This window comes from Haliotis cracherodii, unplaced genomic scaffold, assembly GCF_022045235.1.
Source record: "Haliotis cracherodii isolate W230 unplaced genomic scaffold, xgHalCrac1.p SCAF_3, whole genome shotgun sequence".
NCBI lineage: Eukaryota > Metazoa > Mollusca > Gastropoda > Lepetellida > Haliotidae > Haliotis > Haliotis cracherodii.
In genome coordinates, this window is record NW_027266286.1 from 72,140,185 (window position 1) to 72,164,174 (window position 23,990).

The window sequence follows — 23,990 nt, forward strand, 5'->3', positions numbered from 1 at the left end:
ATTTTCATAAGGCTACAAATTATCACTGAATGACAAACTGTCCCCCAAAACATAGGTTGAACTCACTATTCACTTAATTAGTCACTGCTACCTTTTTTAAACAAGTAATATTTTTATTTTGTGGGGAATTTGTTTGTAAGAATTAACAACAATGGACACACTGTCCTGACAAAGGTAGTTTAAATGACTATTTACGGATAATGAATTTTTCATTACAGTTTTATAATAATAAAATCTAAGTAACAAATATTATACATTTTTCATTTCATTGTATTGTTTGTGAATTTTGTTATATTATTTGAATAGATCATATGGGACTAATAATTGATCTCTTGGTCTCTTGATTTTCATCTAAATTTGTATCACATACAAAATTGTTTGGGAATATTGTTTTGCAGCAACTACTGCAGAAAGATTTTTTCGAATTGACCGGGCACAGGAGAATCTTCATTACATCACTGACATTTCATCAGAAGACCTGTATATACTCGACCCTGACCTCTCACCAACCTCATTGGTCAAGGCCACGAATGGAGAAAAGTCATTAGAAGTCACTGAGAACAATAACTCCAAGACGTCAAAAGATGGTGATCTCATTTTCAAATTCTCTCTGCCAGTCACACCACCCAAGTCGCCACGACAGAGTTGCCAGTGAGTTGCCAACTTAGCTGAGATTTTCTTACTGGCTGCCATAATATAAATCATTTAAATTTATTTTATATATTTGGAATGTTTTTACTGGCTTCACATACAACACATTTCGTTATTTATTTTCTCACACGAGGGTTGAGTTCACCGTAGCTGTGTACCAGTTTCTAGCTGCAGTTTTATTTCGTATTTGTCATGATTGATTTTAGTGCCAACATGTTAGCTCATCGGTATCTATATATGCATTCATACACTGAAAAACCATACTGTGGATATAGCATCAGAATCTAATGATAGGTGTTGACAACAACAGACTTGTTTCTTGGTTTACAGAACACTTGAAATATTGTTTGGTTGTTCAGTATCATGACAATAAAACAAGGATATACAGTCAACTTCGGATATAGTCAGACTCTCCTCAGGGCAGTCAGCTTCCCGAGCCAAGAGAATCCACTAGTGTTTTTATCAAAGTCTTGTTCCACCGTTGCCACATCAAGCCCACTTTCCTGTGCTAAATATGATTGGACTATCACACATGTCGATAGTCCAATCAGAGAACGTTTCACAAAATCAACATCCATGAGTGGTACATGTTTGTGTGATTTAACGCTGCCTGTCTTTGTGGACACGAATGTTTTTTTCATCCTTAAACCCCCCAACTATTGCCTGTGTTTTTGTGTTGGATGAAATCGCAAATGTTTTCGTTATCTGATCGACTATGTCGTCGCCTATGAATTAAGCTAAGATAAGAACTGCGATCTGATTGGATATCGCGTTTTCATCACAAGAGGCACAACTCGGGATCTACGCAATGTGGCACCAGGGTCGCGCCTGGACAGGTGGCCTTGATGTGGCAAAGGTAGAAACTATAGACTTTGTTATAGGCTAGTGGACAAGCTTGCCTCGGGAAGATGGAGGGCAGTAGGTTAGCCTTGTGGTTGAGTGTTTGCTCTTCCGGCTGAGGTCACTTGAGATGTTATTTGCGAGTCAATTCCTGGTGTCCCTTCCATTAAATTTCTATGCTTCTAAAAGGCATAAAAGTAAGTAAAATTCATCTTTATTTGTATTTATTTACATTGAAATCACCTTAATAAATCTGGATCCTGTTTCACAAAGTGATCATGATCGAGGACTGTCCTACAGACTTTCAACAGTCGTAGTGCTACGATCACTTCACAAGTGGGCTCCTGACTCAGTGGTCTAAGATCGAATAATTTGCAATGAAAAGTTATGTCCCTTGGCTGTGTTCCCAGTTTAATATCTTTGGAAACCCCTGGGTTTCACCAAGTGGTAAAAGTCTACGACTTGAGTCACTTCGACATGTCGTGACATGCCACGACATGAATAAATTCTGTTCAAGGCTGCTGACCCTCACATACAGTTAACTAGTTTATAACGAACATGCTTGTAGCGAACTGACGGATATAACAAACTGTTTGTTTTTGGTCCGGCCTTTAGCTGTATATATGCTGAAAATGAACTACGATTATAGCAAACTAAATTTAGTGACCTATTTGAGTTTGTTATAACCGTAGTTTACTGTACTTACTAAACATCCCCTCGTCCAGATTCACCCTAAAGTGATTCTAGGTTTGTCAGCTTATGGGTTTCACTTCGCGCTCACAGTAAGCTGGCATGACTTGATATCACTGAAATACTGTTCCAAGTCCAAGCATGGCTGTTGGGTAGCCTAGTGATTAAAGTGTTCGCTCGTCACGCCGAAGACCCGGGTTCTATTCCCCACATGGGTACAATGTGTGATGTCTGGTGTCCCCCGCTGTGATATTGCTGTGATATTGCTAAAAGCGGCATAAAACCATACTCACTCACTACCTCACCCAAGTCCAAGCAGTACTAAACCCAACTCACTCGCTCACTTGATTATATGCGGAGTTGACTGTCAGTAAGCCAAGAAACCAATCTAGTTCATCTAATTCATCCAATCAACATCATAACAATCCTAATGTCAGATGTAACTTTTGCATTATTTTTTATAGCTACTAGTATATTTTCTTATCGTAATCAGTGTATCAGTCTATTGGCAATGGACTTCAAATCTGTCGAAGGTCTTTAAGTACTAGTTTTCCTGCTCCACCTTGACATCTTTGATCAGAATCACTCCTTCTTTCCATCTAAACAGGAGGAAAAACAAGAAAATCTCATATTCCCACTCCGAGAGAATGAAGAGCTTTGACCGTAGCCGCTACACGGCAAAATCCAGGTCCATGATATTTGCAGCTTATTTTCTGCCAGTTTAGCACCTCTCAAGTCTGGTCCAGGGGAGATAACTCCTCCTCACACTCACAAACACATGAATAGTTCACTCTCCTAGACTAGAAATACACAAGTCAAGCATAGAGCCCAGTCTCCAAATATATTTTCAGTAAAATTTAACCCGATCAAAACTAAATTTCTAGCTCCTGAAATTATTTAATTTTTGATTATCATATTCATAGGGAGATACAGGTAGACTTATAATGTGATTTGTTTAATAACAATAATGAAAAATGAATATAAATTATTTTCATTTGATTTAATAGATTTATGAATTCATTATTTAATTAATATTTTGTTTCTGTTTTGAGTTCATGCTAAGACTTTGAGGGGCTAAGCTTCCTCTTAGTATTCTGCTGTTTGCTTCCTTTACCATTAATTCCCTCGCCCACTTCTCAACAATCCTTGTAATGGATGCTCAATACATGTTTTGCAATGCTGGCTATAAATTGAATGATTCCATCATTTATACAATCTCCTAAAGTTGAAAGAATTTTTATGTCTGAATTCTTTACTCAAAGCATTTTTTCTAAATTAAGTACAATCTTTTCTTCTTTAATATTCCATCTGTTTTTCATGTGTAAATTAAAGATTTCTAGTCTCTGTGTTCCACTATGTGTCTGTATAGCCTGCCCTTGCTTGCTCAAGGGAGGATGGGTAGCCCAGTGGTTAAAACGTTGGCTCACACCGAAGACCAGTGTTCAGTTCCCCACATGGGTACAATATATCAGTCCCTTCTGATCTCCCCTGCCGTCATATGGCTGGAATATTGCCAAACGCGGCATGAAACTCTACTCACTCACTCACTCTTTCACTCTTGTAATTTCAAAGTTACAGATATCAGTCCTCCACTTAGAGATAACCTAGATATAAGGCCACAACAAGTTTTATTATTTGTTCCACGAATCTTCTAAAAGTGTGGATAAGGAGGAGGAGGAATTTATTTTTTTATTATTGAAAACTTTTGTATGACAATAATTATTGCTTTCCAAGACTGAAGATTGTTTATATGTTCGGTTTTGGTATGTAAATATCTCATAAATAGACGGAATAATTTGGATAAGAATTTAGGTTCTTGCTGAGGCTTAGAGAGTGATTGGAAAACCTGCATGAAAATATATTATGATTAAAGATTTCTTAAATACAAATAATTATTTTGTTGTGGCCTTAGCTGAGTGTGAAATAACAAATGTAGGAGTCAGTAGGTCATGTTGATTAGTGTTAGAAGTTATTCCCTCTGAATCATTTGAAACAAGACATTTTAGAAAAGACTTATTCAATGATTTCAATTTTATAATGTAAACATTTTAAGGATTTGGGACGATTAGGATGGCATTGATTATATTTTCTTGAATTATAAATTGTTGAACTTCAATAAAGGGTTTCAGAAAGTGCAGTTTATATTTGAGATATTTAATTTCATTTTTTAATTTGCCATGTTTAAGTTGATGTGTTTACTTTCAATGAATTAACTGTCTTCAGCGACAGTATTTTAATTGCTAATAATGAAAAAATATTTATTATCAACATCAAAGAAGTAAAATAGAATGGAGAAATGTTCAAATCTATGACTGTGTAATTCACAGAGCAAACTGCACAGTGTGTTTTGTTTTTGAATGTTGACTGCTTTTGTTGGCTCATGATTGATTAATAAGTGTGTTTATCACTTGAACACATTCACTGATATTGCCTTTTACTGATGTGCTCAGATGCCCTGAAATATTGCCCTTGCAACGCCCGGAAAGCACAGAGAACCTACTTGTACCGCCCCCGCCAGGCTCCAATAACAGGTCCGCACAAAACAAAATGGCTACCTTCCCACAATTCTCTCTCACTTCCTGTCATACCACACCTTGAACTATATACAGTACCATCTTTGATAAAAAAAATAAAAAATATAATGAAACCAACTTGACATAATTTATCAATATTTCTAATAAGGCATTTATTTGGAATGATAATTTTTATCAATCTTGAAACTTTTGTGGTTATTCCTCAGTAGCTGAGATGATGATGTGATAGGCATGGGGTGGCATGTACAGACTTGTGCAGAGAAATGGTACTCTGTAGGCACCCTTGTTGATGTAGGTGGTGTGTGTACGGTGCTTACAATACACAATGTCATATCTCATGTTGCACGGTTTCCTATAGAGATTATATTGTCTACTTTTACGGTGGTGAAAGTAACTAGTGCCCATTAGAATGTGTTATCTAAAATTAATTGCCTTGTTGGTTTCTTTAATTATCACACTAATGTACAGAATTTAATTCTAGAATGCCTGTCTAGTGTTTGCATAGTGTAGGAATTTTTGTTTCAGTTAACAGTCTTGTAGATATTATAACAAAATCTGTATCTTTATTATTTCTTCTGAGATTTTGATTTTAAGTTCTTAAGAGGTCAAAGTTAGTTTATGATCCACGGTAAATGGTAGAGCTTGTTTGCACCGTGCTGAAATGAAGAATTTTAGAAGTAACTGTGTCATTGAGAATATTGTGAAACCTCTGTCCCCCCATGTTGTTGACTTTCCTATTGTAACCTTTGACCCCTCCCTCTTCTCATGATGTGGATACTCTCATCTCTGTGTTGTTCCCAGTGTTACCCATAATTCAGCATTACCCAGAATCCAGCATTACCCACAATTCAGTGTGTCTCTCCAGGGCTGAGTCTGTTCCAGTACCCCGTCATTGTCATATTAGCCAAACTCTATGGGGATTCCAGGTTACTTAATGGAATGTGTGTCCCCTGCTTTGATCGTTGTTCATTATATCAATCACTTGATTGACTGGTCCTGAGGTTACTTACAGGCAGCTGTCATATAGCTTGATATTGCTGAGTGCAAACAAACAAACACAACAGACTCAGTGAGGATTAGGTGGCTACAATGGCGGACCTGGCTGATGGTGGGACGTCATACCCTGACTGCCTCAGTAGTTGCTCATTTTTTCAACGACTGGTTTGCCTGGTCCAGACTTGAACACTAACCGGATGCTGTTATGTAGCTGGAATATTGCTGACTGTGGCATGAAACAGCATCTTCTTCTCAAGTGTTTCAGAAAACGTTGATGAAATGGAGATTAGATGGTCACAATGGCCGCAGTGTATGGGTAGTACTTTTGGTAGTGTGTGGACAAGGCATAAATACTTGTCCTCTAACTGCTACCAAAGTTTATGAAACTACCAATATCTCTTATTTTAGAATTAGTCTATATGTCATTGGTTAATACAAGCATCTGATCGGCTGATATATCCATGACTCCCATCTTATTGGCTGAAATATCCATGACTTCCATCTGATTGGCTGAGATATCCATGACTCCCATCTGATTGGCTGAAATATCCATGACTCCCATCTGATTGGCTGTTATATCCATTGGATTGTCCAAGGTCCCGATGGGTTTGCTTGAGTCAGACTAGATTATTTAAAGGCTGCTGTGATATATCTGGAACTGTGTCTACTGCAGTATAAAACAATGTCCACCCTCACTTGCTGGGGCAGGATAGCCACAGTTACGTATTTGGTACCCATCACAAGAGGCGATGGGCATTGGGTCCTGACATGTCAGGACTTGAACAAGGCTCCATCAGTATACATCCTGTAAGGATTAGGGTCAGAATGAATGTCTCCAGTACCTCAAGCTTGTTATCCCCTGTAGGTATTCCGGCATAGAATAGGTCCCACCAACCTATGCTGGTCCTGGAAGGAACCAACTGGATCGGGTGGTCAGGCTCGGTGGCTTGCTTGATTGACATCATATCCCCACAGTGTGGATTGTTGCTCACAATTTCGAGCACCGGATTGTCTGGATTATATACAGGCCGTCAGCATGTAGTTAGAATATTGCTGAGTGCAGTGTTATAAAAAAGGCAAGCGGCATTGTTTGCTCATCACACCAAAAGCCTGAGTTCAATTCTCCACAGGTGTACCATTTCTGGTGTCGCTGTGATACGGCTGTAAACACTAACTCCCTCAATCACTAGTTCTGCCAATTCCCAATCCTAGATATAACAACTTCACACAAGAACTATGCATCTGGAACAGTAGCCCAGTATTCTAAGGTACAGAGTTGCCTCCCTTGGCCATGCCACAATCAGCTGATAAATGGTTCAAATATCTTTTTGTTGCAATTATTTTTCATTGTTTCCCATGAGTAAAACTTAATTTGAAACAGATAGCAAACTTTGGGTAAATAGCTGAATATCTCTTGACCCCTACACTTGACCTGAAATAAGGTATAGGCGTAAAGATAGATAACTCTGTAAGGAATCAGTATCAAGGATCCCTCAAGTCTCTTTAATTTAATGGGTACTGTCTCCTAGAGGGGTTGGGAATGGATTGGGGAGTGTTTTATTAAATAAATGTTCTGGGTCTGTAAGAGAGACATGGCCCCCAGCCTTCATCATGTGGGGTAGTGGGGTAGCCCAGTGGTTAAAGCAATCACTAGTAACGCTGAAGACCCAGGTTCGTTTCCCCATGTGGGTACAATGTTTGAAGCCCATTTCTGGTGTCCCCCACTGTGATAGTGCTGGAATATTGCTAAAAGCAGTGTAAAATCATACTCACTCATTATATGGATTATAGTGTATCTGAGTTCAATGCAGAGCCGTACTTAAGGGGTGTGGGTGGTCCAGTGGTCTAATGTTCTGCTTTTCACCGTTTATGTGCCACAGTCCGTTCATCTGTTACCGGTATGACACCCTATGTCACGTTGATTATTATCACGGGTAGGATACGACCCGTGAAGATTCCGGGGTAGAATAGGTCTTCAGCAACCCATGCTTGCCGTAAAAGGTGACTATGCTTGTAGTAAAAGGCGACTAACGGGATCGGGTGGTCAGGCTCGCTGACTTGGTTGATGCATGTCATCGATCCCAATTGCGTGGATCGATGCTCATGATATTAATCACTGGATTGTCTGGTCCAGACTCGATGATTTACAGACCGCCGTCATATAGCTGGAATATTGCTGAGTGTGGAGTTAAACAATAAACCAACCACTGGTAGGATACAGAGGAGGGGTGTGGATCCTTCAGGACCTTATAGGACTGCATTACTGAAAGCAGCACTAAACCCAAGTCACTCACTCACTTGAGGAGTCATCAACATGCACATCTATGGGACTTAGAAGATTTGCTTCGGTTTGAGATTCTCCACATACACAAGTGTTGACGTTGTCTCTTGACCCCTACACTTGACCCGAAATAAGGTATAGGCGTAAAGATAGATAACTCTGTAAGGAATCAGTATAAAGGATCCCTCAAGTCTCTTTAATTTAATGGGTACTGTCTCCTAGAGGGGTTGGGAATGGATTGGGGAGTGTTTTATTAAATAAATGTTCTGGGTCTGTAAGAGAGACATGGCCCCCAGCCTTCATCATGTGGGGTAGTGGGGTAGCCCAGTGGTTAAAGCAATCGCTCGTAACGCTGAAGACCCAGGTTCGTTTCCCCATGTGGGTACAATGCTTGAAGCCCATTTCTGGTGTCCCCCACTGTGATAGTGCTGGAATATTGCTAAAAGCAGTGTAAAATCATACTCACTCATTATATGGATTATAGTGTATCTGAGTTCAATGCAGAGCCGTACTTAAGGGGTGTGGGTGGTCCAGTGGTCTAATGTTCTGCTTTTCACCGTTTATGTGCCACAGTCCGTTCATCTGTTACCGGTATGACACCCTATGTCACGTTGATTATTATCACGGGTAGGATACGACCCGTGAAGATTCCGGGGTAGAATAGGTCTTCAGCAACCCATGCTTGCCGTAAAAGGTGACTATGCTTGTAGTAAAAGGCGACTAACGGGATCGGGTGGTCAGGCTCGCTGACTTGGTTGATGCATGTCATCGATCCCAATTGCGTGGATCGATGCTCATGATATTAATCACTGGATTGTCTGGTCCAGACTCGATGATTTACAGACCGCCGTCATATAGCTGGAATATTGCTGAGTGTGGAGTTAAACAATAAACCAACCACTGGTAGGATACAGAGGAGGGGTGTGGATCCTTCAGGACCTTATAGGACTGCATTACTGAAAGCAGCACTAAACCCAAGTCACTCACTCACTTGAGGACACATCAACATGCACATCTATGGGACTTAGAAGATTTGCTTCGGTTTGAGATTCTCCACATACACAAGTGTTGACGTTGTCGTGGTTGACATACGGCTTGAGGTGGCATGGCTTACTGCATCCAGGGTGTGGGCTGTAAAGATGCTTAGTCAGAAGAATCAAGGAAACATTTCAACATTATTGAAAACAACTACTGTAAATCTTGTAATAATGCATTTCCAAATTAATGCGACCCCTGGCCCCAAGCAAAAACTGAAACTCAGTATAAATTTACTTTTATGTCGAAGTTGGTATATCTGCTATCCAAAATGTGAAGTGAGGCCGTCTTTTTGTTGATAGTCATTTCGAGATATAAATGCGATGTGTAATCAATGCGAGCAAAGACCACTACCATTTTTCGCATTTAATTCACGCTCGCACAAATTTCACGATTTACAGTAATTATTGAAAACAGTGTCTCTGCCTACCTTTACAACTGTAATGGTGGTCACTAGAGTCAATGCAGTAATATCAGGAATAAGTTAGGGTGTTTAGGCAATAAAGGACGAGGTAAGATAACAACCTTTTTGGGCCCTCTGGAAATGACAAAAACTCTATTTACAATAAAATTTGAGATATCGGTGAGAAGATTATCGACTATGTTCAAACGGTTGACAACTAACATATCCTTACTGCTACATGGGTAAAATGAGAGAGGTGTTAATTTTTCTAATTTCAGGAGAAATTCTTAGCTATGAGCAACTTCTTGACCTGAGCGACTTCCTCACGTTCAAATATTAGGACATTTCCTGAAAAACCTTTCAATCAACCTTTTTGACATAACTATACCCTACAGATTTTGGGTTGTCATCTGTCAAAAACATGCAAGTTTTGAAATGAACAAAGTCAACTTCTCATACCATGAACACATGTGATAACTTTCATGACAATTTCCACCAGATTTACTCCCATCTAAGGAGGTGCCTCTTCCTAGTGCCTCTTCCTATCTGTTGTCCATTGTTCCATTGTCCAACAAACTTCATCAAATGAAAACTCCCCCTCCGCCATCACCCCAATAGTTTCCTTGTGGGAAATGTTCTTGAATAATTTGATCCATAGAACTGGAAAGTGAAGTTTTATTTGATATTTTGTCAAAAAGAAATTAGATTCCAAATCAAGCTTCACAACCATTTCTTAATTTCAATTAAATGTTGACATGTCAAGCAAATAATTGTTTATGGTATGCGTGCTACTTGATCCTCCTGCTCTGACATGCTTCTGCCATCTGTAGACCTGTGCTGCTATCGTATTCCTGTCTGCTGTATTTTGCTTCTCAAGTTAGATCTTGTAAAGTTTCTCATACGTTTCCTGTAATTTCTGTGTAGTTGTATTTTGGTGACGTGTTCTGCATGCCTCGTGTTTGTGGCTCTGTTTCAGCTTGAACGGCATGAACATGACTAGCTTCATACTACTTTGTGTCATATGCCCTTATATGTGTCAAGATGTACAATACATAAACTAAAGGTTCATTTCTCATAAGAAATGAGACCAATTTGAACATGAGAGTGCGTCAAAATAAATTATTAATTTTTAGAATTGTTTCTATTGACTGTTGTCAAACATTAATGTTTCTTGATTTCTCATACAGTATCTCATACTTTCAGAACTTTTACCATTTCATAATGAGTTATTTTAAATTGTTTGTTCACTCCTATTATTGATTCACTGTTTTGTGTTTATCCATTAACATAAGACAATGTGTGTTTTCAATGTTCAGTGACGTTTTTTTCAGTTCAGAACCAGGATCCCCAAACTCCCCTGTGGCGGAAGCAAAGCATATTCACTTCACGACGGTGTCGAGCGCCACCGCAGCCGCCGAGGGAAGAACCCACACCATTACACCGCTAGACAAATGTAAATTAGTTGAATACAATGCCAGACTAATTTATTTTCATCCTCAAACATCATACCGTAAATACCTCACGTGATTGTATATTTCCCACATTTCTCCAGACGGAAAAACGCTATGTGTATTCACTTTTGTATTTCCTAGATAAAATACACCATATCAGTTGTGCATTGCTCTACCAGATATTTGTGCACCATGTGACACATCAGTCGACACAAAGATGCCTTGAACAGTTGGTTTGAAAAAAAAAATATACCGTAATGCCTCTGCTTGACAACTGAAACACTTGGATGAAAATTAATTCATTGTAGCCTCACAGCCTTATTTATGTCTTGAACCACTCAGGCTAGCAGAAGAGTCCTAGAAAGATGCATGATAAGTCACAATTATTATTTATTATTGTTTTTATTTTTGCTTTTTATTTTCAGCTCTCATTGATGCCTCTAAGCGAGGGGAGATTCACAAGGTAGGTCATGTGATCACACTGTAGCTCACCTTCCTGGTCAGCCCTCAAAGTTTGATATTTTCCAGCCATCTGGCTCCTAGTATTATATTCGATGCACTAAGACAATATTGTAGGAATCAGTATATCTTTTGGAGCCAGGGGGCACGGGTGGCCCAGTCGTCTAAGGCGCCGCGATTCGCTGTGCAGAGTTGCATCCCCTTCGGGCATGCCAGAAACCTATGATTGTGGGTTCGAATCCCGGTTCGCCCCGATTATGTTTCTAGGTTTGTCAGCACCATACCCGTGCTCGTGGGTTTCACCGAAGTGGTAAACGTCTAAGACCTGCATCACTTCGGGCATTCCTCCCTCATAAAGCTGACACGCTGTGATATAACTGGAATACTGTTAAAAGTGGCATTAACCCAACTCACTCACTCTTTTGGAGCCAGACTCGTAAGATATATGATTCAGGCTCAGATCTGTTACTGTTACAGGTGAAGCACCATGGCCAGAACAGTTGGCATGTTATTTGATGGGCTTATGCCAAGTTTTTAGAGATCAAAATGAGGAGTGTAAACAAAATGTAGAAATTTGTTTATTTTTAGCTGGAGTCACAACTGCTAAACATAGAATTTGGTTGCATGGAAGTCAACAGATATGACACCATTCAAATCCAATGCATTTTCTTGTTCATATGTCCATGTCAAGAGTGTTTTACTTATCTAAAATATACATTTTCAAACTCGCAAAGATTTCAAGAAAATTTTGCTGAGTGCCTCGTTAAACAACAATCAAAGAAAATGATTCCAAGTAGAGGTGTTGTTATGACGTAGGGAGATGTAACTCGGAAATGGAAACAATGAGTATTTTGTGTTTGTGTTGCAGTTGGTGGAGATATACCAGCGTGGCGGAGAGCTTCTAGCCACTGACCAGTACGGGATGACCGCACTTCACCATGCTGCCCGCTTCGGTCACAAAGGAATTGTCAAGTTCTTAATTGATAATGGTAATGCCATGATGTGATTACCCTAAGTCAATCATCTTTAACGTGACCATTCCAATTGTAGAGATGTTTGTTTACATGTTGTAAGAGATAGAGTAACTATTGTGTGCAGATTCATAGATCCAATTATTATCCAGTGAAAACCATGACTTGATTTATTCAGTGTTAAAATTGTCCAATTGAGTGTTTTGTAGTACTTTCAATTTGAAATGAAACTAATTTCTTATTCTTTTCTTGTGTCTTGCAGCACCACCTGTGATATTAGATATGATTGACCATGAGAAGTAAGTTGCCAAGTGTTAATATGTGCATGTTTAGCTCACCTGGCTAAATGTCAAAAGAACGTATGTCATGGACTGATTTCCCTTGTTACATTTTACTTGCCTACATTTCATCTGAAAGTATAATGCAGTGAGTCCGAGACTTTGCATGGGCCCCCAGCTGGGGGCCGTCGGGTAGCCTAGTGGTTACTCACTCATTCACCCCCAGCTGTGGTGTCTCTGATAGCTGCTTAAATAATTCTGGTCTGATTTTAAACATGTTTTTCTGGCCAGCCATGTGTCAATATACAATGTCAATTTTAACCCTTAGTCAGCCATTTCTGCATGGATCATTATGATAATGTATATGTATTAGGTTTATGCTGTGCAGGGGTAAAATGTATTAAGTATTAGCCGTGTGGGATAACATATGATACATTTGTCACATACTTTGACCTTCACAAATGACACCCACTTTTCTAGTGTTTTCATCGTCTCCTCTAAAACCTCTTGTTTGTGAAGCTGAATTTTGTGTAAATTGTCCCAGTAATGGTAACTCTCAAATATGCTCACAGAATTCGGATCTGAATTAAATATGGACAACGTGGCAACTAAAAGTAATAGAAAGTCATTGTTGCGCCTTACTCTGCCATTTCTGCATGTATCGGAATGACATTTCACATGCAGTAAGTATGTTCTTTGCCCAATGATAATGTATGTTTTGCTGATGATTGTGATATTTGACACAGCTTCAATCAACCTGTAACTTCCATGTACCACTGTGGTGGCCAATACTGCTATAGCAAGCATGACTAACATGTAAGTGTAGCCTACTACACAGCCAGTTGACCCGTGAAGATCCGGGGTAGAATAGGTCTTCAGCAACCCATGCTTGCCACCCCCGTGAAGATCCTTGGTAGAATAGGTCTTCAGCAACCCATGCTTGCCTCCCCATGAAGATCCGGGTTAGAATAGGTCTTCAGCAACCCATGCTTGCTCCCCGTGAAGATCCGGGTTAGAATAGGTCTTCAGCAACCCATGCTTGCCTCCCCTGTGAAGATCCGGGGTAGAATAGGTCTTCAGCAACCCATGCTTGCCTCCCCTGTGAAGATCCGGGTTAGAATAGGTCTTCAGCAACCCATGCTTGCCTCCCCATGAAGATCCGGGTTAGAATAGGTCTTCAGCAACCCATGCTTGCCTCCCTGTGAAGATCCGGGGTAGAATAAGTCTTCAGCAACCCATGCTTGCCTACCCTGTGAAGATCCGGGTTAGAATAGGTCTTCAGCAACCCATGCTTGCCTCCCCATGAAGATCCGGGTTAGAATAGGTCTTCAGCAACCCATGCTTGCCTCCCCTGTGAAGATCCGGGTTAGAATAGGTCTTCAGCAACCCATGCTTGCCTCCCCTGTGAAGATCCGGGGTAGAATAGGTCTTCAGCAACCCATGCTTTCCTCCGATGAATTAAAGGGTTAGAATAGGTCTTCAGCAACCCATGCTTGCCTCCCCTGTGAAGATCCGGGGTAGAATAGGTCTTCAGCAACCATGCTTGCCTCCCCATGAAGTTACGGGGTGGAATAGGTCTTCAGCAACCCATGCTTGCCTCCCCTGTGAAGATCCGGGGTAAAATAGGTTTTCAGCAACACATGCTTGCTCCCCGTGAAGATCCAGGTTAGAATAGGTCTTCAGCAACCCATGCTTGCCTCCTCTGCGAAGATCCGGGTTAGAATAGGTCTTCAGCAACCCATGCTTGCCTCCCCTGTGAAGATCCGGGGTAGAATAGGTCTTCAGCAACCCATGCTTTCCTCCCATGAAGTTACGGGGTAGAATAGGTCTTCAGCAACCCATGCTTGCCTCCCCTGTGAAGATCCGGGGTAGAATAGGTCTTCAGCAACCCATGCTTGCCTCCCAATGAAGTTACGGGGTAGAATAGGTTTTCAGCAACCCATGCTTGCCGTAAAAGGCAACTATGCTTGTTGTGAGAGGCGACTTTGTTGATGCATGTCACAGACAGTTGTGATATTGCTTGAAAATGGCTGAGGTTTGCATTTCACAATCAAAGAGATAATGTAAGTCATCAAATACAGTACATGACTAGAGAGCTGCTAATTGCTTGACCTGTTGCAGAGGTCAGACTGCCCTCCACAAGGCGGCGTGGTACCAGCGGAGGACGATATGTCACATGTTAGTGGATGCAGGTGCCTCCCTCACCAGGACAGACTATCAGGTGAGCTACAGCTTCACCGACAGTGCTATCCTAGTCCAAGTCTAGAGGATTAAATGTTTAACAAGAAATGTAGTCAGGTTACATAACTGTAACATGGTCAAAATAATTGGGATGTAACTGTAACATTGTAACAAGATTGCCAGGAAATGTGCAGAGTATCCTGTTTAGTGTGGGGGGGTGCCTTTTGCCAGGCGTATCAATTAGGTTGGGTTTCAAGAGTCGAGATGGCAGCTTATGGCCCAGGGCCGTACTCCACAAATTGATCTTGGTGCTAAGACAATCTTAACTCCCATACTTTAACATGGCTTAAGATCATCATAGCACTAAGATCACTCTATGACCCAGGGTGCCGTTGTACAGAGCGAACTAAGCGCTAAGGTTTTGTACAACGGCATCCTGGGTGATAAGTGATCTTATTGCTAAGACTGTCTAAGATATGTTAAATTATGAGAGTAACTATAGTCTAACTCTAAGATTGCCTTGTTGAAAGAGCCCAGGTTGGCAAGTCTCCTCTGTTTGATAGTGGCAGTTCTCAACATCCATCTGCGGGCACACGTGGCCCAGTCGTCTCAAGGTGCTGTAATTCGCTGTGCAGAGTTGCATCCCTTGGACAAGCGAATCGCCACAATTATATTTCTTGGTTAATAAGCACAATACCTGTGCTTGTAGGTTTCACCAAAGAGATAAATATCTGCGCTCTTCGGCTTTTCTCCCACAGCTGACAGACTGTGGTATAACTGGAATACTGTTAAAAATGGCATTAAATCCAATTCACTCACTCACCCAAAGTCCTACTTCCTTCTCAGTCTTGGGTTAGCCCAGTAGGTAGTGTCTCACATACAAAGAATTGGTTATAGGTTAGTGAAAGGGTGAAAGGTCCAACTCCTATATTTTACAATAAACTGTTAGAATGAATATTATTACTAAAACAACTTATATTTCTGATACTGACATGCCTAGTTGGAATGAAAGATGTATTAATTAGGAGATAAACATACTGTGTTTTCAGTGTAGAGCTAGATTGCCTGTAGATTTAACTGCACCAAATTAAATTTGGAACAGAACACTCAATTCATATTCTGTAAATAATAGCTTTCACCGCTGTCAAATCGGCAGTTTCAATCAGAGGGTGGTTATTGTGAATAGATAACCTCTGATTGACCAATTAGAATCAAGTTATTTTCAAAATCATGGTATAAATCTGTATCTATACTGATGATGTCATGATATAACAGGAATATTGTAAAAAGCAGTTTTTAAGCCCACTGACTCACTCACTCACTCTGAACAGGGCAACACACCCCAGCAGCAGGCCCAAAAGGCCGAGGACAAGGACCTGGCGGCCTACCTCCAGAGTAAGTAAGTGTTCTCACTCTGCACTTTTCTGTTGCATTCACACCACCTTGCCTTGCTGACTGACTGACCTAGTACTAGACACAGATGACAAGACACCACCTTGCTGACTGACCTAGTACTAGACACAGGTGACAAGACACCACCTTGCTGACTGACCTAGTACTAGACACTGATGACAAGACACCACCTTGCTGACTGACTGATCTAGTACTAGACACAGATGACAAGACACCACCTTGCTGACTGACCCAGTACTAGACACAGGTGACAAGACACCACCTTGCTGACTGACCTAGTACTAGACACTGATGACAAGACACCACCTTGCTGACTGACTGATCTAGTACTAGACACAGATGACAAGACACCACCTTGCTGACTGACTGATCTAGTACTAGACACAGATGACAAGACACCACCTAGCTGACTGACTGATCTAGTACTAGACACTGATGACAAGACACCACCTTGCTGACTGACTGATCTAGTACTAGACACTCATGACAAGACACCACCTTGCTGACTGATTTAGTACTAGACACAGATGACAAGACACCACCTTTCTGACTGACCCAGTACAAGACACAGGTGACAAGACACCTCCTTGCTGACTGACCCAGTACTAGACACTGATGACAAGACACCACCTTGCTGACTGACTGATCTAGTACTAGACACTGATGACAAGACACCACCTTGCTGACTGACCTAGTACTAGACACTGATGACAAGACACCACCTTTCTGACTGACTGACCCAGTACTAGACACAGGTGACAAGACACCTCCTTGCTGACTGACCCAGTACTAGACACAGATGACAAGACACCTCCTTGCTGACTGACCCAGTACTAGACACTGATGACAAGACACCACCTTGCTGACTGACTGACCCAGTACTAGACACAGGTGACAAGACACCTCCTTGCTGACTGACCCAGTACTAGACACAGATGACAAGACACCACCTGGAGCGCAGACCAGTGACAGATGACGCTACATGTAGTGGGGTCATGGACCAGACAGTAATATGTCGACAGGACTGCCATCTCCTGCTTGATCCCAAGCTTTGCCAGTTAGCATGTTCCAATAATGTCCGCCTCTTACTATAGTGCCCCTATTTCAAATGTTGTTATGTTTATTCCCCCTTCTTATGCTCTTGCTGTATAATTTGTTGGGTTGAGTATGGTATGTTAATTTTGTGGCACACCAAGTTCTTGCATGATTATTTAGTTGTAGCCGACACACATTTAGCGACAGTGTAACTAGAAATAGTTTTGTATATTTTGATCCTGTGGGGTCAGAATAGATCCCCAGCAACCTGTGCTTGTCGTAAGAGGCGACGTAATGGATAGGATGGTCAGACTCGGTGACTTGGTAGACTGTGTCATCGTAACCCGACGTCATGGATCGTTGCTCACAATATCTATCACTGGATTGACTGGTCCATACTGATTATTTACAGCCCACCATCCTATAGCTGGAATATTGCTTAGTGAGGCATTAAGCTTTTAACAAATCTCTATTTAGTCTTAATGACCTTAAGTCTTGAGTCTTCTTCCTCCTTCTATCTGTCTGTGTGTCTATTAGTTTATAGTTATATTTTCACTGTCATCTCCCAGCCTCTGTGTTCAAATATCCCAAAGCATCCTAAAAGGTATCACCAAATTTCAGCACCCAGTTGCACATGTCAGCACTATATCTGGTAGTTATGTAGTCTGTGTTGTCCTGTGTTGGAATCTGGGGAATATGTCAGTAGCCCATGCTTGTCAATAATGATGACTGCAGTGAGTATTGGTTGGCTGCAGTGGGTATTGGTTGGCTACAATGGGTATTGGTTTGCTACAGTAGGTATTGGTTGGCTGCAATAAGCATTGGTTGGCTGCAGTGGGTATTGGTTGGCTGCAGTGAGTATTGCTTGCTTGCAATAAGTATTCCTTGGCTGTAGTGGGTATTGGTTGGCTGTAGTGGGTATTGGTTGGCTGTAATGGGTATCAGTTACCTGCAATAAGATTATTTGGCTACAATGGGTATTGGTTGGGTACAATGGGTATCACTTGGGTACAATGAGTATCAGTTGCCTGCAGTGGGTATTGGTTGGCTGCAGTGGGTATTGGTTGCCTGCAGTGGGTATTGGTTTGCTACAATGACTGCTGACCACAAAGGAAAACACTCACCTGTCACATAAGGCTATACCAAGATGTAATGGTGTTTCTGATAACTCATCCACTTCTCTTGTTCTTGGAAATGTTAAATCACATGGTCATAATGTTTCTGTGACCAATTTTGTATTTTTGAAAAAGATGCAAATATATGTTTTTTATATCCTTGTACTTACAACACGGAAACACAAGTTGGTTTGCCTTGCCTGACTGTGTGTCATTTCATACCTTGACAACGGCAACCAGTTGCTAGCTTAGTTCTATGTGATAGCTGCTCCACTGGGTTCCTGGATTAGGATACATCGTCAGCAACCTATGATGGTCGTAAGAGTGAGTGAGTGAGTTAAAGTTTAACGTCACGTTGGCAATATTTCAGCCATATCGTGACGAAACAATATATTTTAAACTGTATAAAATTCTGCCGACGAAGGACAGTATAATAACTAGAATATCACAGATTTACATAAAACTAGTTAGAGAGCATGTAACTGAAGGTAAATCACCACGCTAAGGTCCATGGGGACTTACAGTACTTTTGCTACCTGCATGGACCCCAGCAGGATTTACACCATCCCTTCATTGGTTGGCGATTATTGTCAATTTAGCCGAATTAAAAGAACATATATTCTGCCATTAAAAACGTGGTATTAATAAATATACTGTGAATGACATGGACTTACATACCATCTCCGGGGGATCTGGTCGTAAGAGGCGACTTAGTGGACCGAGTGGTCAGACTCGGCGTCTTGGCTGATTGCTTGTCATCATACCCTGACGGTATGGTTTGTTGCTCATAATATCAGCCATTTGATTGTCTTGTTGAGGCCGCCATCATTTAGCTAATGCCGCTACCAATTTATGTCATAAATGTCAGTGTGCCTATGCCTTAATACTGAATAAGACCGCCTCTGTGGTCTAGTGGTAGAGTGTCCGCCTGGAGAGTGGAAGGTCCGGGGTTCGAACCCTGGCCACGTCGTACCAAAAGACGTTAAAAGAAGATACTTGGTGTTAACCTGCCTGGCGCTCAGCATTAAGGGCCTAAAACATGGACTGGTTCGCTCAGTATCTGTATACTGTGTCTGAGTGGGGTATTCATGTTAAACTGTGGCATGGTATCTCAGTGGACAAGCACTATAAAATTGGCATTAGTCCCGACTAGTACAAGCAGCCACACACACACACACACACACACACACACACACACACACACACACACACACACACACACACACACACACACACACACACACACACACACACACACATGCATGCACATCACTATAATCTTGGATGCAACATTAATCCCCTCCTCAACTCACCTCAACTCAACTCACCTCACCTCACCTCATAGTGAATAAAGAGCTGTATAATTGATTGACACTGTTTAATCATTTAGGGTTGTAATAAGTCGAAAACTTGTAACTGTTGAAATGCTCCAGCAATCGCCACATTTCTGATAAATTTCATAACTTCTAAAAGTGCACAAACAATATGCAAGCTAGGTATCACAACCAAAGATGATAGATTGATGCGATCAGTGACATTTGAGGATATATATATATATGACATATTGACATGTTTCAGACCAAGAACACTTCCAGTTAGTTGTGTCTGAGGATCAGGAAACAGCAGTATGACCTTCAACTTTTGACCTCTGTTATCAAGGTTATGACCCCATCACCATGACAACAAGGTCATTCAACCAAAGATGGCAACCAAACCTGCTATGACTGGTGGAGCACAGTGCTCTTCCAGTGTTATGTGTGTGTGCTGACAAGTGATGAAATTCTCAACTCGCATTCGTACAGCTCGTTCATAAATATTGATAGCTGAATGCAGGTTCAATGGAGTAAGTACATATTTGGTAGGATCACGTGATCCTACCTTTTTCAACTGTGATTGCCTATACGTGGACCATAAGAGAAACACTGTTCCATATGCAATATATTTTTCCATTAGCCTACATTTAGAGAACCAATCAAATTCCTTGTTGCCCCTTGATGGGGTTCTTATGACAATTTTGATTGGTGTTTATCTGTTTTATAAACTGTACAGCTCCCTGTTGTGTGTTTTATTTTGTATAACGTGCAACTTGTGCAACTGTGTGTTGGGTGTCAATGGATGACTTGTTCGACAGACATTCCACATCTTTCCTCCAAGAAGTGACATGGGGGTGAATTCCGATGGTTGTTTGTTTGTTGATATTTATTCATGTTTATTCATGTTTATTCATGTTTATCAGTTATGTATAACCTGTGACAGTGAATACTTTGAAAGTTATAACCTTAAAACATGCATGGTTTTTTTATCATTAATTTTCTTATTTCGTGTTTAGGTAAAACCCTGTTTTTCTTTTTTTATGATTCCCTGCCAGTTTAAATAGAGCTGACTCAGCATTAATAAAGATGGGACGTTTTGGTAAATGATGAGGTACAAGACTTCAAGTTGTATCAGACTTTAAGGAGCTCCATTTTATTCAATTTCAACACCGGTTTTCAATACTTAAGATTTACCCATTTTTTAACATTTTAAAAAAACTATTTTTATTAAATGCTCTTGGAACAGCTGACTGTCATTTATGCTGTATTTGTTATTCTAGCCAATGTTTCACCCAGGGTATCTTGGCGTATTGACAGTTTTACTATTTTATACGTATTGTATATCAGAACTGACAACCAGTTGATTGGTTCTTAAATTACAAAATTGATCTATTTCAACGAGGCATCGCACTTGTTTATATATGCTGATATGTCTGTAAGGCTTCGCCTGTAGTGTAGTCTTGCCACATGTTCTCGTCGGGTTTTTGTCACGTCGATCTTATGTGCAAGCCGTATTCCCACCCCAAGTAATATTATAAGGCAGCTCTCTGTCTGAAATGTCCATGATTTTATGAAGACAATTCCTCATTCTCTAGGAATACAGTACCCAGCGCACTGTTAATGTCTGAATAATGATTTTAACACTACCAAGTGCCTCGTTAAGTGTAATATAGCCAAAATGTGTGTTACCTAACTTGTTATTCTTCGTCTTGCAGTAGTTGATTATAATTCAGTCTAGAAAGAAAATCAGAAATATTTTTCGAAACAGTATCATATTCCCATTTTGATATTTTCCTCATCTAGAAACAACATTTTCGATTTTTTTGATTTTCTGAATCATGCATTATGTAATTTGTATTGATAAGTGTTTATGATTGGACAGCAAGAATTTGGGATAACATAACCATATTGATACAGTTTTTTTAAAGGCAATTATTACTGGTTTCTAATATTAGATATATTACAGAATGTTTCTGTTGACTTTGATTAATGATTTGGTTTTATTTGTACAATTAATGATTGTCTACTCAGTGGATTTTCTGAAGGGTTGAATGCATGAACTGAGGTGTATTTGTTTATCTGAGATGCGTATTTCTACTTTGTGATATATCATGTATAATGTGATGGTGGATGTCAGTCATCTGGAATGATTGGCATTGGCACTTTGTTATTACACTTCCATATTTGGCTGGGTAAACAGTCACGCACTTGTCACTAGCCACGACCTCAACAGTGATTGGTCTAGAGTTATCCAATCAGCATCCACCAATAATGAATGCTACCAATCATATGTCACCTATCTGAGATCTAGGGCTGGTACCATGGTGACCCCTTGCATGTTGCTTAGCCTTTTGTCTTCTGATATTTGATTGGATGATTGTTGATAATGATGGTTCAATCATATGTGTCCTGGTTTCTGATTGGATGTATCCACTATGTACAGAGCAATTGACATTTCCATGAGGCACATAATACCATATGTAACTATTTTGTATTTATTACATTATTTTTTCATCTAAATATGTTATTGCAGCGACATTTAATCAGATTTGTAATATTCCTGTGTACTTACCATGTTTGATAATATCATGATCTTACTCTTTCAAGAATTTCTTAATTAAGACATCTTAAACTAAAAAAAGTGGTTATTCGGAACAATTTTAATTTATAGATTACAATATTTATATTTGACTATACAAAATTAGAACAGTGGATATAACTCCCATATTTGACCATAAAGTATTAATATTTTGCATAATACCATATTTATTCTCTAGGCCAGTTGTATGAGCACAGGTTCCTAGCTTTTATGTAAGTTTTCTGAAAATCAACCCTTTGAGATACAGCAGTTGATATAGAATATACTCATGGTATCTTAGGATTAAAATACTAGGGTCATGTTCCACACATCAGGTCATAGTGCTGTGACTGTTGTAATTCAGTGTTGAAGCATGGGAGTTACGATCATCTTAGCGCTATGTCCTGAGATATTTACAGTTGTCTTAGCGCTAAGATCACTTTATGGAACAGGGCCCTTCGTAAGTCCGTGTTGAAGCATGGGAGTTACGTTCATCTTAGAGCTATGTCCTGAGATATTTACAGTTGTCTTAGCGCTAAGATCACTTTATGGAACAGGGATGTGGGAACATGCACACATGGTTGTGATTAATATTCAGAATTACAAACTTACAGGTAAATAAATATTCAAATTGTTTACATACTAGTGCTGAAATATTTTTACAATTTGGGGAAACAATTTGACTTTTGTACTAATGGCAGACATGGTTAGTTAAAGTTTCAAGAACAATTTCTCTTTGTGCTCTTGTGCCCATTATAATGGCATGGGTGATGATTTCTTAAAGATTTTTTGTAAGAGAGTTCTGGAGATGCACTGATTGTGTTATATACTGAAGCTCACCTGGCGTGTGTGAGGGACAGTGTACACTTGCACTAGGAGGACCACCACAGTGTTTGCCTTCCTCCGATGATACACTTCACCTATCTGGATGTGCCAAACTGCTTCTCACTGGCCTCGGTCACCTGGTTGTTGTTGCCACGGTGACCATATGTTTCAATCACAATAAGAACCATCCCTCACAAAAATAAACCTCTGCAAAGATTTTGTTGTTATGTTATATTTGTGGACCTTGGGGTTGGCTGTGGTAATTCGGTGGACCCTCAGAAGTGAGGGGATATCGTGAAACGTATCTCTCCTTCCTGTCCATAAAACACCCCGGTGTGGGAGGACACCTTGGGGCGGAAGGACATCTGTTGTGGGAAAACATCTAGGAGAGGGAGGGAAAACATCTTGGGGAGGAAGGACACCTTGGGGCGGAAGGACATCTGTTGTGGGAAAACATCTAGGAGAGGGAGGACACCTTGGGGCGGAAGGACATCTGTTGTGGGAAAACATCTAGGAGAGGAAGGACACCTTGGGGCGGAAGGACATCTGTTGTGGGAAAACATCTAGGAGAGGGAGGACACCTTGGGGCGGAAGGACATCTGTTGTGGGAAAACATCTAGGAGAGGAAGGACACCTTGGGGCGGAAGGACATCTGTTGTGGGAAAACATCTAGGAGAGGGAGGACACCTTGGGGCGGAAGGACATCTGTTGTGGGAAAACATCTAGGAGAGGGAGGACACCTTGGGGCGGAAGGACATCTGTTGTGGGAAAACATCTAGGAGAGGGAGGACACCTTGGGGTGGAAGGACATCTGTTGTGGGAAAACATCTAGGAGAGGGAGGACACCTTGGAGCGGAAGGACATCTGTTGTGGGAAAACATCTAGGAGAGGGAGGACACCTTGGGGCGGAAGGACATCTGTTGTGGGAAAACATCTTGGAG

General features: G+C 40.6%; 1 protein-coding gene across 9 annotated transcripts in view; it reads left to right on the top strand.

The window, feature by feature from the left end:
- LOC139475031 (diacylglycerol kinase zeta-like) overlaps nucleotides 1–23,265 on the top strand; it is a 369,426-nt gene extending 346,161 nt beyond the window's left edge. For 4 of the 9 annotated variants that reach the window (XM_071258254.1, XM_071258253.1, XM_071258246.1 and 1 more), the window contains 10 exons: nucleotides 399–651; nucleotides 2,789–2,869; nucleotides 4,632–4,712; nucleotides 10,762–10,883; nucleotides 11,307–11,344; nucleotides 12,209–12,329; nucleotides 12,574–12,610; nucleotides 14,711–14,810; nucleotides 16,102–16,165; nucleotides 19,912–23,265. In XM_071258254.1, the coding sequence (XP_071114355.1) occupies nucleotides 399–651; nucleotides 2,789–2,869; nucleotides 4,632–4,712; nucleotides 10,762–10,883; nucleotides 11,307–11,344; nucleotides 12,209–12,329; nucleotides 12,574–12,610; nucleotides 14,711–14,810; nucleotides 16,102–16,165; nucleotides 19,912–19,964 (950 nt within the window). In that variant the 3' untranslated portion in view covers nucleotides 19,965–23,265. Of the gene's footprint in view, nucleotides 1–398; nucleotides 652–2,788; nucleotides 2,870–4,631; nucleotides 4,713–10,761; nucleotides 10,884–11,306; nucleotides 11,345–12,208; nucleotides 12,330–12,573; nucleotides 12,611–14,710; nucleotides 14,811–16,101; nucleotides 16,170–17,839; nucleotides 17,926–19,911 lie in introns of those variants that run through there. The other 5 variants (XM_071258248.1, XM_071258247.1, XM_071258250.1 and 2 more) reach the window with 5 other exon arrangements.
- The last annotated feature ends 725 nt before the right edge of the window (nucleotides 23,266–23,990 follow it).